We start from the raw sequence: 15,849 nt of genomic DNA, 5'->3' as shown, positions 1-15,849 counted from the left end.
CCAGCCACCTGACCCAAATACACCACCTGAACCCACGACCAGGTATGCCCACACCCCATGGGTGGCCTTAACACACACACCCTGCCCCTTTCTCCAAGTACAGGAGCAGCAGCCCAGACTTCCCTCAGGGCACCGCGGCCTGCTTGGGACTGCACAGTGCCTGGGAGGGTGCCTGGGGAGGGTCACAAGGGACTTGGTGCTAGAAGCAGGAAAAGTGTAGGGACCGGAAAAGCCCCCGTGCATCCTGGAAGGGACATGGGCCAGTTTGAGCAGGGGTGTGGGAGTCCAGCCCTGGCCTTGCCAGGTGGAGAGGCGCCTGGGCCAGACATCCGCGGCAGGAGGCGGGGGAACACGCCAAGAGGCGGAAGGGGCACGCGGAGACCCCCAGGGGGCGCCGGAAGGGGCGCGCCGGGCGGTCGGCGGCGGCCGTTGGCGAGCTGAGGCCTGCCAGGCGAAGTCTGGAGACCAGCCGGGCCGCGGCCGCAATGGCCAAGGACTCGCCCAGCCCCTTGGGCGCGTCGCCCAAGAAGCCGGGCTGCTCCAGCCCGCCGGCGGCAGTGCTGGAGAACCAGAGGCGGGAGCTGGAGAAGCTACGGGCGGAGCTGGAGGCGGAGCGGGCAGGCTGGCGGGCGGAACGGCGGCGCTTCGCTGCCCGGGAGCGCCAGCTGCGTGAGGAGGCCGAGCGGGAGCGGCGGCAGCTGGCTGACCATCTGCGCTCCAAGTGGGAGGCACAGCGCAGCCGGGAGTTGCGGCAGCTGCAAGAGGAGATGCAGCGGGAACGCGAGGCCGAGATCCGGCAGCTGCTGCGCTGGAAGGAGGCCGAGCAGCGGCAGCTGCAGCAGCTGCTGCAGCGGGAGCGCGATGGCGTGGTGCGCCAAGCCCGGGAGCTGCAGCGCCAGCTGGCCGAGGAGCTGGTGAACCGCGGCCACTGTAGCCGCCCGGGGGCGTCCGAGGTTTCCGCGGCGCAGTGCCGCTGTCGCCTGCAGGAAGTGTTGGCGCAGCTTCGCTGGCAGACTGACGGCGAGCAGGCGGCGCGCATCCGCTATCTGCAGGCGGCGCTGGAGGTGGGGCGCCAGCTCTTCCTCAAGTACATCCTGGCGCACTTCCGCGGGCACCCGGCTTTGTCGGGATCACCGGACCCCCAAGCTGTGCATTCCTTGGAAGAACCGCTGCCCCAGACCTCCAGCGGCTCTTGCCACGCCCCCAAACCCGCCTGTCAACTCGGATCTCTAGACAGCCTGAGTGCTGAAGTCGGTGTGCGCTCCCGCTCGCCAGACCTGGTGTCCTCTGCGTGCTCCAGCTCCCCAGACGGCCTGCTCTCCACGCACGCCAGCTCCCTTGATTGCTTCGCACCTGCGTGTTCCCGCTCGCTTGACAGCACCCGGAGCCTCCCCAAGGCCTCCAAATCCGAGGAGCGGCCCTCCTCACCAGACACCTCCACCCCTGGCTCCCGGAGGCTCTCGCCGCCACCATCGCCACTCCCGCCGCCACCACCACCATCAGCCCACAGGAAACTCAGCAACCCGCGGGGAGGAGAAGGCTCTGAGAGCCAGCCCTGCGAAGTCCTGACTCCCTCACCCCCGGGCCTGGGCCACCAAGAGCTGATAAAGCGGAACTGGCTGCTGGCCAAGGCGTTGTGGGTGCTGGCGCGCCGCTGTTATACCCTGCAAGAGGAGAACAAGCAGCTGCGGCGTGCAGGCTGCCCCTACCAGGCAGACGAGAAGGTGAAGCGGCTCAAGGTAAAGCGCGCGGAGCTGACCGGGCTCGCGCGGCGCCTAGCTGACCGCGCCCGCAAGCTGCAGGAGACCAACCTCCGGGCCGTGAGCGCGCCTATACCCGGCGAGAGTTGCGCCGGCCTGGAGCTATGCCAAGTCTTTGCCCGCCAGCGCGCTCGGGACCTGTCGGAGCAGGCGAGCGCGCCGCTGGCCAAGGACAAGCAGATCGAAGAGCTGCGGCAGGAGTGCCACCTCCTGCAGGCGCGTGTTGCCTCGGGTCCCTGCAGCGACCTGCATACTGGAAGGGGCGGCCTCTGCACCCAGTGGCTCAACGTCAGAGACTTAGACCGCCTGCAGCGCGAGTCCCAGCGGGAAGTGCTGCGCCTGCAGAGGCAGTTGATGCTTCAGCAGGGCAACGGCTTCAGCAGGCCGCCGCCTGAGGCTGGCGGCCAGAGCGCAACCTGCGAGGAGGTGCGACGGCAGATGCTGGCGCTGGAGCGCGAGCTGGACCAGCGGCGGCGCGAGTGCCAGGAGCTGGGCGCGCAGGCGGCCCCGGCGCGGCGACGTGGCGAGGAGGCCGAGACACAGCTGCAGGCGGCGCTGCTCAAAAACGCCTGGCTGGCGGAGGAGAATGGGCGGCTGCAGGCCAAGACCGACTGGGTGCGGAAGGTGGAGGCTGAGAATAGCGAAGTGCGCGGCCACCTGGGCCGCGCGTGTCAAGAGCGCGATGCCTCCGGCTTGATCGCCGAACAGCTGCTGCAGCAGGCGGCGCGCGGGCAGGACAGGCAGCAGCAGCTGCAACGCGACCCGCAGAAGGCCCTGTGTGACCTCCATGCTTCCTGGAAGGAGATACAGGCGCTCCAGTGTCAGCCTGGTCACCCTCCTGAACAGCCCTGGGAGACCAGTCAAATGCCGGAGTCCCAAGTTAAAGGTAGCAGAAGGCCTAAGTTCCAGGCACGGCCTGAAGACTACGCAGTGTCACAGCCCAACAGAGACATACAGGAGAAAAGGGAAGCCTCCCTCGAGGAGAGCCCAGTTGCCCTTGGGGAGTCAGCCAGTGTCCCCCAAGTTTCAGAGACAGTCCCTGCCAGCCAACCTCTGTCCAAGAAAACCAGCTCCCAGTCAAACTCCTCCTCTGAGGGGTCGATGTGGGCCACCGTGCCATCCTGCCCTACTCTGGACAGGGACACAGCCAGTGAGGTGGATGACCTGGAGCCTGACAGCGTGTCCCTGGCCCTGGAAATGGGGGACTCGGCGGCTCCTGCTGCCCCCAAACTCAAGATCTTCATGGCTCAGTATAACTACAACCCATTTGAGGGGCCCAGTGATCACCCTGAGGGTGAGCTGCCCCTCACAGCTGGGGACTACATATATATCTTCGGGGACATGGATGAGGATGGCTTCTATGAGGGGGAGCTTGAGGATGGCCGGCGGGGGCTGGTGCCCTCCAACTTCGTGGAGCAGATTCCGGACAGCTACATCCCAGGCTGCCTGCCTGCCAAATGCCCTGATCTTGGCCCCAATCAACTCCCAGCGGGGCAGGATGAAGCTCTGGAGGAAGACAGCTTATTATCTGGGAAAGCCCAGGGAGTGGTGGACAGAGGGCTGTGCCAGATGGTCAGGGTGGGCTCCAAGACAGAAGTAGCAACAGAGATCCTGGATACCAACATGGAAGCCTGCCAGCTGGGCTTGCTGCAGAGCATGGGGAAGCAGGGCCTCTCCAGACCCCTTCTGGGGACCAAAGGGGTGCTCCGTATGGCTCCCATGCAGCTACACCTGCAGAATGTCACAGCCACATCAGCCAACATCACCTGGGTCTACAGCAGCCACCGCCACCCCCATGTGGTATATCTTGATGACCGAGAGCATGCCCTGACCCCAGCGGGCGTGAGCTGCTACACCTTCCAGGGCCTGTGCCCCGGCACGCACTACCGGGCGCGGGTGGAGGTGCGGCTGCCATGGGACTTGCTGCAGGTGTATTGGGGAACTATGTCCTCCACCATGACCTTCGACACACTCTTGGCAGGACCTCCCCACCCACCGCTGGATGTGCTGGTGGAGCGCCATGCCTCGCCAGGTGTCCTGGTGGTCAGCTGGCTCCCTGTGACCATTGACTCAGCTGGGTCCTCCAATGGAGTCCAGGTCACCGGTTATGCTGTGTATGCAGATGGGCTTAAGGTTTGTGAGGTCGCCGATGCCACTGCTGGGAGCACCCTATTGGAATTCTCCCAGCTACAGGTGCCCCTCACGTGGCAGAAGGTCTCAGTGAGAACCATGTCACTCTGTGGTGAGTCCCTGGATTCAGTGCCGGCTCAGATCCCCGACGACTTCTTCATGTGTCACCGATGGCCAGAGACTCCACCCTTTAGCTACACTTGTGGCGACCCATCCACCTACAGAGTCACCTTCCCCGTCTGCCCCCAGAAGCTGGCACTGGCTCCTCTGAGTGCCAAGGCCAGCCCCCACAACCCTGGAAGCTGCGGGGAGCCCCAGGCCAAGTTCCTAGAAGCATTCTTTGAAGAACCCCCAAGGAGGCAATCCCCAGTGTCCAACCTGGGCTCAGAAGGAGAATGTCCGAGTTCAGGGGCTGGCAGCCAAGCCCAGGAGCTTGCAGAGGCCTGGGAGGGCTGTAGAAAGGACCTGCTCTTTCAGAAGAGTCCCCATAACCACAGGCCACCTTCGGTCAGTGACCAGCCTGGGGAGAAGGAAAATTGCTACCAGCACATGGGCACCAGCAAAAGCCCTGCTCCAGGATTCATCCATCTACGCACCGAGTGTGGGCCCAGGAAAGAAGCGTGTCAGGAAAAGGCTGCCCTTGAGAGGGTACTTCGGCAAAAGCAAGATGCCCAAGGGTTCACACCTCCCCAGCTGGGCGCCAGCCAACAGTATGCATCTGACTTCCATAACATTTTGAAGGAGGAGCAGGAGGCACTGTGCTTGGATCTGTGGGGCACAGAGAGGCGAGAGGAGAGGAGGGAGCCTGAGCCCCACAGCAGGCAAGGACAAGCTCTGGGGGTCAAGAGAGAGTGCCAGCTCCATGAGCCCAGCTCGGCACTGTGTCCAGCTCCATCCGCCAAAGTCATCAAGATGCCCAGGGGTGGCCCCCAACAGCTGGGGACGGGGGCCAACACTCCAGCCAGGGTCTTTGTGGCCCTCTCTGATTACAACCCCCTGGTGATGTCTGCCAACCTCAAGGCTGCAGAGGAGGAGCTGGTCTTCCAGAAAAGGCAGTTGCTAAGAGTGTGGGGCTCTCAGGACACCCATGATTTCTACCTCAGCGAGTGCAACAGGCAAGTGGGCAATATCCCTGGGCGCCTAGTGGCTGAAATGGAGGTGGGGACAGAGCAGACTGATAGGAGGTGGCGTTCTCTGGCCCAAGGGCACCCGCCTTCTGTGGCCCACCTCGAGGACTTTCAGGGGCTCACCAACCCCCAGGGTTCCTGCCTGGTGCTCCAGGGGAACTCCAAGAGACTCCCACTGTGGACTTCAAAGATCATGATAGCAGCTCTGGACTATGATCCTGGGGATGGGCAAATGGGGGGCCAGGGGAAGGGCAGGCTGGCGCTGAGGGCAGGAGACGTGGTCATGGTTTACGGGCCCATGGATGACCAAGGATTCTATTATGGAGAGTTGGGCGGCCACAGGGGCCTGGTTCCTGCCCACCTGCTGGATCACATGTCCCTCCATGGACACTGAGCAAGCCAGGTAGTGGCCTCTGGCTGCTCACACCCTGCCAGAGGAGAAGCAAGCGTTCAGACCCTCACACCAGCACCCCTCCTCACCACCATAAGTAGCATGTGCTCCAAGTGCCACTGTCTTAAACTGATGATAGTCCTTAAGCGTCCCCTAGGCTCTGAAAGTAGCAGGACTTAAGCCTGAGTTATTTGCAAAAGCAAACACAATAAGCCAACCCCTGAGAGTCTGAGAAGTCATTTCAAAGTTGCTGATAACTATGGCAGGTATATGGAGAAGCGCCTTTTTCTGTGGCCAATGTGTGTTTTGTCTAGGCGGTTAAGGTTATCTATCCATTGCCTTGTACGAAAGTCTCAAGAAAAGTCTACATCTTAAAAAAAAAAAAAGCATTCTGAATGTTATTTTTGGGATGTGAGGGTGATCTGGCTGCGACATGTGTCACCCCATTGATCATCAGGGTTGATTCGGCTGATCTGGCTGACTAGGCGGGTATCCCCTTCCTCCCTCACCACTCCATGTGCGTCCCTCCAGAAGCTGTGTGCTCAATGAAAGAGGATGACCATCCCCGATAGAGGACGATCGGTCTTCAGTCAAGAGTATAAGAGTAGCTGCGCTCCCCTGCTAGAACCTCCAAACGAGCTCTCAGAATGTTATTTTTCTGTCTTATGTCCAACCCCTCATTAAAATGTTCATAGAAAAAACATATTTTAGAAGTTGAAGCACAACCAAGGAAACATGAGCCTGGCTTTCCTCCCTCTCACTTCTGCGCATTGGGTCTGCAAGGGCTACAGAAATGTTTTCCTGGCTGAGGAAGGGAGGGTGCACCCTTCTGCTTTTTTTTTTTCCTGGCTGCAATCTATTCCCAGAACACATTCCATCACATGGTTCCCAGAACTCAGATTGTGCGGTGGCCACGTCATCACTGGCTGGGGCTCACAGTCACAGCAGCAGAGGCCTCCCTAAACCTCCCTCTCCTCTAGCCCCACCCGCTGTCCCCTGCTCCTCATGCCCCCATGCTGTGTCCCCTGGCCTCACTTCCGTTGCCATGTTTTCATAATCCTCTCAGGCTCTGGGCAGCAGCGCTGCCCACAGTAGGACCAGATCATATAAGGAAAATACTGCAGGCTCATCTTGGGGCTGCACTGGGGACCTGAGAACACCTTATCCTACTGTACATGCTGCACCTCATCTGACACCAGCTTCTCTGCTTTGCCCAAGGTCCCTAGGCCCTGAATGCTTACTTTTTAAGGTCAGCCTGGCTCAAGATATGCTAGTTTGGCTGCAGAGGGTCCTACTAAGAGCCAGGACTGAGGAGCAAGGTCCAAAAATCTCCCCTGGGCCACATCTTCCCCGAGGGCATCCCCGCAGGGAGGCCGTGTGCTGCTGAGCCCTTTGCTAGGAGTGGGTAGTCAGTGTCTCCCAGATGACGATCTTGCTTCATTCAGATAGCTTTCGTAGCTCACTGCTTTTCTGAGTCACTTCCTGTGAGGGATCACCTTGGGATGGCATTTCTTTTCCTTTTTTTTTTTTTCTTTGGAGACAGAGTCTCGCACTGTCACCCAGGCTGGAGTGCAATGGCACAATCTCGGCTCACCGCAACCTCCGTCTCCCGGGTTCACACAATTATCCTGCCTTAGCCTCCCCAGTAGCTGGGATTACAGGTGCACACCACTACACCTGGCTAATTTTTTGTATTTTTAGTAGAGACAGTGTTTCACTATGTTGGCCAGACTAGTCTCAAACTCCTGACCTTGTGATCCGCCCGCCTCAGCCTCCCAAAGTGCTGGGATTACAGGCGTGAGCCACTGCGTCCGGCCTTCTTTTCCGGTTTTTTTTTTTTTTTTTCTTGAGATGGAGTCTTGCTCTGTTGCCCAGGCTGGAGTGCAGTGGTGCAATCTCAGTTCACTGCAAGCTCTGCCTCCCGGGTTCACGCCATTCTCCTGCCTCAGCCTCCTGAGTAGCTGGGACTACAGGCGCCCGCCACCACGCCTGGCTAATTTTTCGTATTTTTAGTAGAGACGGGGTTTCACTGTGTTAGCTAGGATGGTCTCGATCTCCTGACCTCATGATCCGTCCACCTCAGCCTCCCAAAGTGCTGGGATTACAAGCATGAGCCACCGCGCCCGGCCCTTTCCTTTTTTTGAGACAGAGTCTTGGTCTGTTGCCCAGGCTGGAGGGCAGTGGCACAATCACAGCTCACTGTAGTCTTGAGCTTCAGGGCTCAAATGATTCTCTCACCTCAGCCTCCCAAGTAGCTGGGACTACAGATGTGCACCACCACACCTGGCTAATTTGGTGTGTGTGTAAAAGCAGGGGGTCTCACTGTGTTGCCCAGGCTGGTCTCAAACTCCTGGGCTCAAGCAATCCGCCTGCCTCAACCTCCCAAAGTGCTGGGATTACAGGCCTGAGCCACCACACCTGATGCCTGGCTAATTTTTAAATGTTTTGGTAGAGATGGGGTCCCACTATGTTGCCCAGGCTGGTCTGGAACTCCTGCGCTCAAGTGATTCTCTTGCCTTGGCCTCCCGAAGTGCTGGGATTACAGGCCTGAGCCACTGCACACAGAGGGCATTTCTTTATTTGCCCCATTTTGCAGAAGAGCTTCCTGAGGCTCAGAGAGGCCCCTCATCTAAGGTCACATCATGGCTCAAAGTCACCTCCTCCATAGACTCCCCAGGCTGCCCCTCTGGGAGGGCAGCAATGAGGGGCGGTCTTTACCCTTCTCTCCTTCTCTTTGATACCCTTTTGCTTCCCCACGTCCAACAACACTGTCAGAGGAAAGACACTTCCAGAATACCCAGGTAAAAAAAAAAAAGAGACAATAAGGGAAGGACACTGCCTTCTCCGGTGTCATCAGAAATGACTGAAAGAGGCCGGGCGTGGTTGCTGACGCCTGTAATCCCAGCACTTTGGGAGGCCAAGGTGGGCAGATCACGAGGTCAGGAGATCGAGACCATCCTGGCTAACACGGTGAAACCCCATCTCTACTAAAAATACAAAAATTAGCTGGGTGTGGTGGTGGGTGCCTGTAATCCCAGCTACTCGGGAGGCTGAAACAGAGAATTGCTTGAACCCCGGAGGTGGAGGTTGCAGTGAGCCAAGAATGCGCCACTGCACTCCAGGCTGGTGACAGAGCGAGACTCCGTCTCAAAAAAAATAAAAATAAAAAATCACTGGGCATGGTGGCCCGCGCCTATAGTCCCAGCTACTCCGGAGGCTGAGGCAGGAGAAATGCTTGAACCCAGGAGGTGGAGCTTGCAGTGAGCTGAGATCGTGCCACTGCACTCCAGCCTGGGCGACGGAGCGAGACTCTGTCTCAAAAAAAGAAAAGGAAGGAAGGAAGGAAGGAAGGAAGGAAGGAAGGAAGGAAGGAAGGAAAGAAGGAAGGAAGGAAGATTAAATGTCAATGGCTCATACTTGTAATCTCAGCACTTTGGGAGGCGAGGCAAGGCAAGTGGATTGCTTGAGCACAGGAATTCAAGACCAGCCTGGGCAACATGTTGAAACCCCGTATCTACTAAAAATACAAAAATTGGCCTGGTATGGTGGTTCACACCTATGGTCCCAACTACTCGAGAAGCTGAGGTGGGAGAATCGCTTGAGCCTGGGAAGCAGTGGTTTCAGTGAGCCAAGATTGAGCTACTGCACTCCAGCCTGGGTGACAGAGTGAGACCCTGTCTCAAAAGAAAAATAAAATAAAATAAATGACAATGTAAAGGCAAATTTTGTCTATAACAACATCATAATAGGACATTGAATTATTACAGTGCAGTTGTTATAATTAAGTTTACAATAGAATATTCATGGCTGAAACCCAGACAAACTAAAATCACCAACTGCTTACAAACCATAAAGATCAGTGCTAGCAGTTGTTAGCTTACTAGTGAAAACCCAAATAGGTAAGGCTTTTTTTTAGCAGTGAATCTCTGCTCAGTGAGGACCTGGGCACCCTCATTTTTTTGAGTCTTGGTATTTCTTTCCATCTGAAAGGATGGAGCGGACGTGTGGATCCCCAACGTTTTCAGTTCTTCCACCTGGTCCTCATTCTGTCATGGCATGATCATGGCTCACTGCAGCCTCAACCTCCAGGGCTCAAACCATCCTTCCCGCTCAGCCTCCTGAGTATCTGGAGGCATGCGCCACCACACCCAGCTAATTAATGTGTGTGTGTGTGTGTGTGTGTGTGTGTAGAGATGAGGAATTCTCGCTATGTTGCCTAGCTTGGCTCCAACTCCTGGCCTGAAGCCATCCTCCTGCCTCTGCCTCCCATGGAATAGTTGATTTTTTTGTTGTTGTTTTTTTGAGATGGAGTCTCACTCTGTCACTCAGGCTGTGGTGCAGTGGTTCGATCTTGGCTCACTGCAGCCTCCTGGGTCCAAGCGATTTTCCTGCCTCAGCCTCCTGAGTAGCTGGGCCTGCAGGTGCATGCCACCACGCCCAGCTAATTTTTTTTTTTTTTTTGAGACAGAGTCTCACTCTGTCACCCAAGCTGGAGTACAGTAGTGTGATCTCGGCTCATTGCAACCTCCGCCTCCCGGTGCAAGTGATTCTCATGTCTCAGCCTCCCAAGTAGCTGGGATTACAGGCATGCACCACCACACCCAGCTAATTTTTTGTATTTTAGAAGAGACGGTGTTTCGCTATGTTGGCCAGACTGGTCTCGAACTCCTGACCTCAGATGATCTACCCGCCTGGCTCCCAAACTGCTGGGATTACAGGTAGGAGCCACTGCACCTGGCCTATGGGATAGTTTTCAATGCCTTGTCTAGCTACGGATCATTGAACATGTTGTATGCGGGGTAGACTGCAGCTGCAGGATCTGTACCAGGGTGTTGGTGAAGACGCAATGGGGTTGCCCCAGCGTCCTTGAGAAAGACTACCACCTTGTGGTCGGGCGCGGTGGCTCATGCCTGTAATCCCAGCACTTTGGGAGGCTGAGGCAGGTGGATCACGAGGTCAGGAGTTCGAGACCAGCCTGGCCAAGATGATAAAACCCCGTCTCTTCCAAAAATATTTAAAAAATTATCTGGGCGTGGTGGCTCACGCCTGTAATCCCAGCTACTCAGGAGGCTGAGGCAGAGAATTGCTTGAACCCGGGAGGCAGAGGTTGCAATGAGTCAAGATCATGCCACTGCACTCCAGCCTGGGAGACAGAGTGAGACTCTGTCTCAGAAAAAAAAAAAAGCAAAAACCTACCACCTTGCACTTCGTTCAACAGAGTGTCCAGTTGCTCCACAGAGCCTGCACTCCACAGGCTGCCGCCACCTGTGCCACACTCACAGCAAAGCAGAGTTCCCACTGCTCAGTCCAGGGACCTGCTCAATCCTGCTCGCTCACTGGAGCCCTTGACGGACTGGGACCTCGGCTGGCAGGTCCTTGGCTTCCTTCCCTTAGCATAATGTCCTTGAGCTTCATCCATGTTGCAGCATGTGTCAGAATTTCCTTCCTTTCATGAATAATTGTTTAAGGCCAGGGTGGTGGCGCAAGCCTGTAGTTCCAGCACTTTGGAAGGCCAAGGTGGATGGATCGCTTGAGCCAAGGAGTTGGAGACTAGCATGGGTAACATGGCGAAACCTCATCTCTATTATTATTATTTTTATTTTTATTTTATTTTATTTTATTATTATTTTTTGAGATGGAGTTTCACTCTGTCGCCCAGGCTGGAGTGCAATGGCACGATCTTGGCTCACTGCAAGCTCCGCCTCCCGGGTTCACGCCATTTTCCTGCCTCAGCCTCCCAAGTAGCTGGGACTACAGGCACCCATCAGCACGCCTGGCTAATTTTTTGTATTTTTAGTAGAGACAGGGTTTCACCATGTTAGCCAGGATGGTCTTGATCTCCTGACCTTGTGATCTGCCCGCCTCGGCCTCCCAAAGTGCTGGGATTACAGGTATGAGCCACCGTGCCCGGCCTATTATTATTATTTTGAGACACAGTCTTGCTCTGTCACCCAGGCTGGAGTGCAGTAGTTCCATCTTGGCTCACTGCAACCTCCGCCTCCCAGGTTCAAGTGATTCTCCTGCCTCAGCCTCCCAAGTAGCCAGGATTATTGGCCGCCCGCCACAATGCCTGGCTAATTTTTTTGTATTTTTAGTACAGACAGGGTTTCACCATGTTGGCCAGGATGCTCTCTAACTCCTGACCTCAGGTGATCTGCCTGCCTTGGCCTCCCAAAGTGTTGGGATTACAGGCGTGAGCCACTGCACCTGGCCTTCATCTATTTTATTTTATGTTATGTTATGTTATGTTATGTTATGTTATGTTATGTTATGTTATGTTATGTTGTTATGTTATTTTTTGAGACAGGGTCTTGCTCTGTCTCCCAGGCTGGAGTGCAGTGGCGCAATCTTGGCTCACTGCAGTCTCCGCCTCCCGGGTTCAAGCGATTCTCTTGCTTCAGCCTCTCGAGTAGCTGGAACTAGAGGCATGCGTCACCATGCCCAGCTCAGGTTTGCATTTTTAGTAGAGGCAGGGTTTCACCATGTTGCCCAGACTGGTCTCCAACTCCTGACCTCAAGTGATCCACCCACCTTGGCCTCCCAAAGTGCTGAGATCACAGGTATGAGCCACCACACCCGGCCTCATCTCTATTATTTTAAAAAACATATTTTTTGGCTAGGTGCGCGGCTCGCACCTATAGTTCCAGCACTTTGGGAGGCCGAGGCGGGTGGATCACAAGGTCAGGAGTTCGAGACCAGCTTGGCCAATATGGTGAAACCCCGTCTCTACTAAAAATACAAAAATTAGCTGGGCGTGGTGGCGCGTGCCTGTAGTCCCAGCTACTTGGGAGGCTGAGGCAGAAGAATCACTTGAACCTGGGAGGCGGAGGTTGCAGTGAGCCGAGATCATGCCACTGCACTCCAGCCTGGGCGACAGAGTGAGACTCTGTCTCAAAAAAAAACCATATTTTTTAATTGTTTAAAATTATTATTAATATTTATTTATTTTATTTATTTATTTTTTTGATGGAGTCTTGCACTGTCACCCGGGCTGGAGTGCAATGGCGTAATCTCGGCTCACTGCAACCTCCGCCTCATGGGTTCAAGTGATTCTCCTGCCTCAGCCTCCCAAGTAGCTGGGATTACAGGTGCCCGCCACCATGCCCGGCTAATTTCTTTCTATTTTTAGTAGCGACGAGGTTTCACTATGTTGGCCAGGCTGGTCTTGAACTCCTGACATTATGATCCGCCCACCTCGGCCTCTCAAAGTGCTGGGATTACAGGCATGAGCCACTGCGCCTGGCCTATTATTTTTTTCTTGTTTTTTTATTTCCATATTTTTTCTTCTTCTTCTTCTTACTTTTTAAAAGTTTTATTTATTTATTTATTTATTTTTTGAGACAGTTTCACTCTGTCACCCAGGCTGGAGTACAGTGGGGTGATCTTGGCTCACTGCAACCTCCACCTCCCAGGTTCAAGCCATTCTCCTGCCTCAGCCTCTCGAGTAGCTGGGATTACAGGTGCCCACCACCATGCTCGGCTAATTTTTTGTGTTTTTAGTGGAGATTGGGTTTCACCATGTTGGCCAGGCTGGTCTCGAACTTCTGACCTCAAGTGATCCACCCCGCGCCCCCCCCTTGGCCTCCCAAAGTGCTAGGATTATAGGCGTGAGCCACTGCACCCAGCCTATTTCTTTTTTATTTTTATTTTTATTTTTTTGAGATGGAGTTTCACTCTTGTTGCCTGGGCTGGAGTGCAACGGCACAATCTCAGCTTACTGCAACCTCACCTTCCGGGTTCAAGCGATTCTCCTGCCTTAGCCTCCCGAGTAGCTGGGATTACAGGCACACACCACCACGCCCAGCTAATTTTGTATTTTTAGTAGAGATGGGGTTTCTCCATGTTGGCCAGACTGGTATCGAACTCCTGACCTCAGGTGATCCGCCCACCTTGGCCTCCCAAAGTGCTGGGATTACAGGCATGAGCCATTATGCCAGGTCTTTATCTAGGTTTTTCTATTGTCTGTATTTCATCATCCAACCATCCCCTACCAGAGTGTGCCTGGCCAATTTTCTTCCCTTCTTCCACCAGACGTTTCCTTTTTTTTTTTTTTGAGACAGTGTCTCACTCTGTCACCCGGACTGGAGTGCAGTGGCATGATCTTGGCTCACTGCAACCTCCACCTCCTAGGTTCAAGCGATTCTCATGCCTTGGCCTCCACAGTAGCTGGGATTATAGGCATGTGCCACCACACCTGGCTAACTTTTGTATTTTCAGTAGAGAGGGGGTTTCCCCATGCTGTCTGTGCTGGTTTCCAACTCCTGGCTTCAAGTGATTCGCCTGCCTCAGTCTCCCAAAGTGCTGGGATTATAGGTGTGAGCCACCACACCTGGCCTCCTTCCTTTTTAAGGCTGAATAATAGTCCATTGTGTGTATGTAATGCATTTTGTTTATCCATTCATCTGTCAATGGATACTTTAGTCGTTTCTACCTTTTAGCTATTGTGAATAATACTGCTGCTCTCCTTTACACTTTTTCAAAGCACTAGATCCCTGATGAGCCCACAGCCTAGAAATGGAGTCTGAGCACAGTAAGCCACAAGACAGCTGCTTCTGCCGAGAGGACAGCCTGGGACCTTTTGGGTCAGGGGCAACAGACTTGGAGGTTGGCAGGCTGCTCTCTGACTGAGAAGTGGGGACAAGTATGGTTCCCACACACTAGGGAAGCAATGACAGACTAGCAAGAGAATAGAAACTTTAATTCATGCACTCTCAGGCCAGGCATGGTGGTGCAGACCTGTAATCCCAGCACTTTGGAAGGCCAAAGTGAGCCACTGTGCCCTGTTGTGTTTTGATTTTTGAGACAGAATCTGGCTGTCACCCAGGCTGGAATGCAGTAGCACGATCATAGCCTCAACTTCCTGGGCTCAAGTGATCCTCTCACCTCAGCCTCCTGAGTAACTGGGACTACAGGTGCATGTCACCACACCTAGCTAATTTTTCTTTTTTTTGAAACATACTCTTGCTCTGTCAGACAGGCTGGAGTGCAGTAGGTAGCACGATCTAGGCTCACTGCAACCTCTGTCTCCCAGGCTCAAGCAATTCTCTTGCTTCAGCCTCCCGAGTAGCTGGGATTACAGGCATGCGCCACCACGCCCAGCTAATTTTTGTATTTTTAGTAGAGACGAGGTTTCACCATGTTGGCCAGGGTGGTCTCAAACTCCTGACCTCAGGTAATCTGCCCACCTTGGCCTCCCTAAGTGTTAGGATCACAGGCGTGAGCCACCATGCCTGGCAATTTTTTTGTAGAGATGGAATTTTGCCATGTTGCCCAAGCTGGTCTCAAATTCCTGGGCTCAAGCAATTCACCTACCTTGGCCTCCCTACAGGCATGAGCCACTGAGCCTAGCCTCCAGCTAATTTTTACATTTTTTTGTAAAGACAGGGTCTTGCTATGTTGTCCAGGCTGATCTCAAACACCTGGCCTCAAGAGATCCTCCTGCTTGGCCTTTCAAAGCACTCGGATTATTGGTGTGAGCCACCACTTCCCACCTAGCCTGTTCCATCACTTTTTACTTAATTTCACAACTTTCCCTGACCATTGCCTCAAATCAGCTTTTTTTTCTGACAGCTGCATTGTAGTCTTTGTCAGAGTTATGAAGGGGCACCCCCACTCTTCACTCCAGCCCCCACCTGTTTTATTTTCCTCCATAACCCTCATCACCCCCCAGCATGTTACCTAGGTTTTTATTTTTTTTTATTTTTTATTTTTTTTTTTAGTTAAGACAAGGTCTCGGCCAGGCTCAGTGGCTCACGCCTGTAATCCTAGCACTTTGGGAGGCCGAGGCGGGTGGATCACGAGGTCAGCAGATTGAGACCATCCTGGCTAACACAGTGAAACCCCGTCTCTACTAAAAATACAAAAAAATTAGCCAGGCGTGGTAGCGGGCGCCTGTGGTCCCAGCTACTCAGGAGGCTGAGGGGTGCGTGTAGTCCCAGCTACTCGGGAGGCTGAGGCAGGAGAATAGCATGAACCCGGGAGGCGGAGCTTGCAGTGAGCCGATCGCGCCACTGCACTCCAGCCTGGATGACACAGTGAGACTCCGTCTCAAAAAAAAAAAAAAGACAAGGTCTCACTCTGTCACCCAGGCTACAGTGTGGAGTACAGTGGCGCAACCACAGCTCACTGCTCACTGCGGCCTTGACTTCCTGGGCTGTTGATCCTCCCACCTAAACCTCCCAAGTAGCTGGGACTGTAGGCATGAGCCAACATGCCTGGCTAATTTTTGTATTTTCTGTAGAGACAGGGTTTCGTTCAAGCCACTGCACCTGATCGTGTGTTTTGGGCAACTCTGGGAGCAGTGGCACAGGAAAGAAGAAAGGGACTGGGGACAGGTGCCAACCCATCAGCTGGTGTGGACCTCCTCCCCCTGGGAGGGTTACAAGCCCTGGGAGGAGGACCTCATGCTGCCGCCAGGGGGCAGCCTAGGTGCACTTAAGGG

The 15,849-nt window shown here is 54.8% G+C and overlaps 1 protein-coding gene and 2 non-coding genes across 3 annotated transcripts; 1 reads left to right on the top strand and 2 right to left on the bottom strand.

The window, feature by feature from the left end:
- LOC101144123 (RIMS-binding protein 3A) lies at positions 1-6,104 on the top strand. The gene has a single exon (XM_004063053.4). The coding sequence runs from the start codon at positions 486-488 to the stop codon at positions 5,409-5,411; it is 4,926 nt and encodes a 1,641-aa protein (XP_004063101.3). The 5' UTR covers positions 1-485; the 3' UTR covers positions 5,412-6,104.
- Positions 6,105-6,254: 150 nt separating this feature from the next.
- Positions 6,255-6,337, bottom strand: LOC115932006 (small Cajal body-specific RNA 18). The gene has a single exon (XR_004068395.1).
- Positions 6,338-6,422: 85 nt separating this feature from the next.
- On the bottom strand, positions 6,423-6,565 carry LOC115932009 (small Cajal body-specific RNA 17). Its single transcript, XR_004068398.1, has one exon.
- Between the last annotated feature and the right edge of the window lie 9,284 nt (positions 6,566-15,849).

Source organism: Gorilla gorilla, chromosome 23 (genome assembly GCF_029281585.2).
Source record: "Gorilla gorilla gorilla isolate KB3781 chromosome 23, NHGRI_mGorGor1-v2.1_pri, whole genome shotgun sequence".
Lineage (NCBI taxonomy): Eukaryota > Metazoa > Chordata > Mammalia > Primates > Hominidae > Gorilla > Gorilla gorilla.
Note: the sequence above shows the minus strand (reverse complement) of the source record. Positions and strands in the feature narration are given on the sequence as shown.